Genomic DNA, 1,952 nt, shown 5'->3' with positions numbered 1-1,952 from the left:
GTTGCTTGTACTTGTGACAGTGCAATGACAATAAAGTTGAATTCTAATTCTAATTCTATTACTCAGGGTTAAGAAGTAATCTTTAGAAATATACACAGCACATTTGGAATATGCGTCTCCATCGTTGTTTTTGCTGCAGTGTGCAAAAGTTTTACGTCCTCTTGTCGGTTTACTACAGTTAATAATCGTTTTGTTTTCGGCCATTCTGGTTCCACTTCCGATTCTTTTTCCGATTTACAGTTTTAAAGGGATATTTCAACGTAAAATAAAGCCACACTTAAGAGCGCTGTTTACTTTGGTTCATGGTTGTAACACACAACCACCGCCTGGAAGTACGGTGGCTGCTACGGAAACCAAGTCACTTGGGGTCAATTTGTAACCGATGATCGGATTCTAAAGCACATATTCCAAACAATTACAATAAAACAAAGGATTCTCCTGTAATTTCTGAAACCGGTTCTCGATGCCCAGCCCTACCGTCTCTGGCTTACGGCCAACAGTTTACAGGGCTGCGGTAGAGACGAATGCTCAAAAGAAAAGAAGGTGAAACAACACCACACTTTACTTTTAAACAAAATACTCAAATATTGTAAATATATTTTGTGAACAGGTTTTTGGATATGTGCAAACATCGCAATGCCAACGTTTTTCAAAAGGTGGTTGATGGAATGAAAGCAGGAGGCTGTGTTAGTCCAACATGTCCAACAAGTCCTCCCCCGGTGGAAAACTGTGAGAAAAAAACTCCTATTTTGCATATGTACTGTAAATGGGAATATTAGTGGTATATTCACTTTAATTAGCCATGTAAACAGCTTAGTCAAAGTATCATATGTGTAGATAAATGAGCCAGGTGCTGTAATCACCATGATCTTGCTGGTGGTTCCTCTGGGATTCTCCACAGGCACAGAGTTGTTGAAGACCAGCGCCCACAGCAGCCAGACGGACTTCCCTATGGTGAACTTAGATCCACCTGACTCTGAGAGAGAGAGAGAGAGAGAGAGAGAGAGAGAGAGAGAGAGAGAGAAATACATACATCAAGTATTTTGGCCAGTCTCACATTCCCAGACTTTACTCCCCAGCGCATAATTTCTTTTTTCAACGTAGCTGGTGGTGTACGAGCTTTTCTAGTTGCCAGTTATCATATCCTGTCCTTAGATGTTTTGTAGAATAAGAGGAATATGTAAAAGCTGTTAGAAAAGGAAGATCAAACGGAGGAAGAGTTGTTTAGCACAGGAGAAACTAGAACTGACAACTGGTGACAAACAAACACCTCCCTGTCAACACAGTTCTGTATAATTCTACTAGTCTCAAATTATTATAAAGTAATGAATAACATTTCCGAATGATTATGAAAAATGAATGTAGCAGTAAAGAGGAGCAGCCTGTAAACAGCTGGAATAAATTATGAACTGACAAGTACTGTAAAAATGTCAAAATCAAGCACCACGGCTCTGTCAGTGTTTGTAATTAAAATTAAATAAGCCCCGATCGTGGGTGCGGAGAGATTGTTTTGACTTTTGTTAAGAAAAGTGGGATGCTTTGCATAACCCCCCACCCCCTGCTTACATAACTGACAAAGTGACACGTTGGTAATAATGTTGTGAAATGAGCAGTGGCGGCGGGTTGATTGGCGTGCCGTCTCTTACTCTTGGCGCTCTGCAGGCTGCGGTTGTATCCCACGGGGCTGAAGAACTCAAAGATGAAGACGGTGACAGCCACCACCGACAGGCACATCACAAACATCATCACCCACACCGCCGGGCTGTAGGGCTCTGCAACACACACGCAAACACACACACGCAAATGTCAGATCAAGTTTTCTGAAGTTTGCCTGTCATCTGTAAAGTACCACTTTATCAAAAGGGAAAACTGTCCGTCACAGCCGGACTGTGGACCCCACTGGACCACTTTGTAACCAGGGGTGTGGCAAAAAAAAAAAAAAAATCAATTTC

General features: G+C 41.8%; 1 protein-coding gene across 1 annotated transcript in view; it reads right to left on the bottom strand.

Moving 5' to 3' along the window:
- grin2da (glutamate receptor, ionotropic, N-methyl D-aspartate 2D, a) overlaps window positions 1-1,952 on the bottom strand; it is a 254,730-nt gene that overhangs the window by 45,800 nt on the left and 206,978 nt on the right. The window contains exons 11-12 of the mRNA XM_032535848.1: window positions 1,647-1,772; window positions 864-976 (exon numbers count right to left, since the gene is read on the bottom strand). Of these exons, the coding sequence (XP_032391739.1) occupies window positions 864-976; window positions 1,647-1,772 (239 nt within the window). The remainder of the gene's footprint in view (window positions 1-863; window positions 977-1,646; window positions 1,773-1,952) is intronic.

The sequence above is a fragment of the Etheostoma spectabile genome, chromosome 14 (assembly GCF_008692095.1).
Source record: "Etheostoma spectabile isolate EspeVRDwgs_2016 chromosome 14, UIUC_Espe_1.0, whole genome shotgun sequence".
NCBI lineage: Eukaryota > Metazoa > Chordata > Actinopteri > Perciformes > Percidae > Etheostoma > Etheostoma spectabile.
This window is presented reverse-complemented; position numbering and strand designations above follow the sequence as displayed.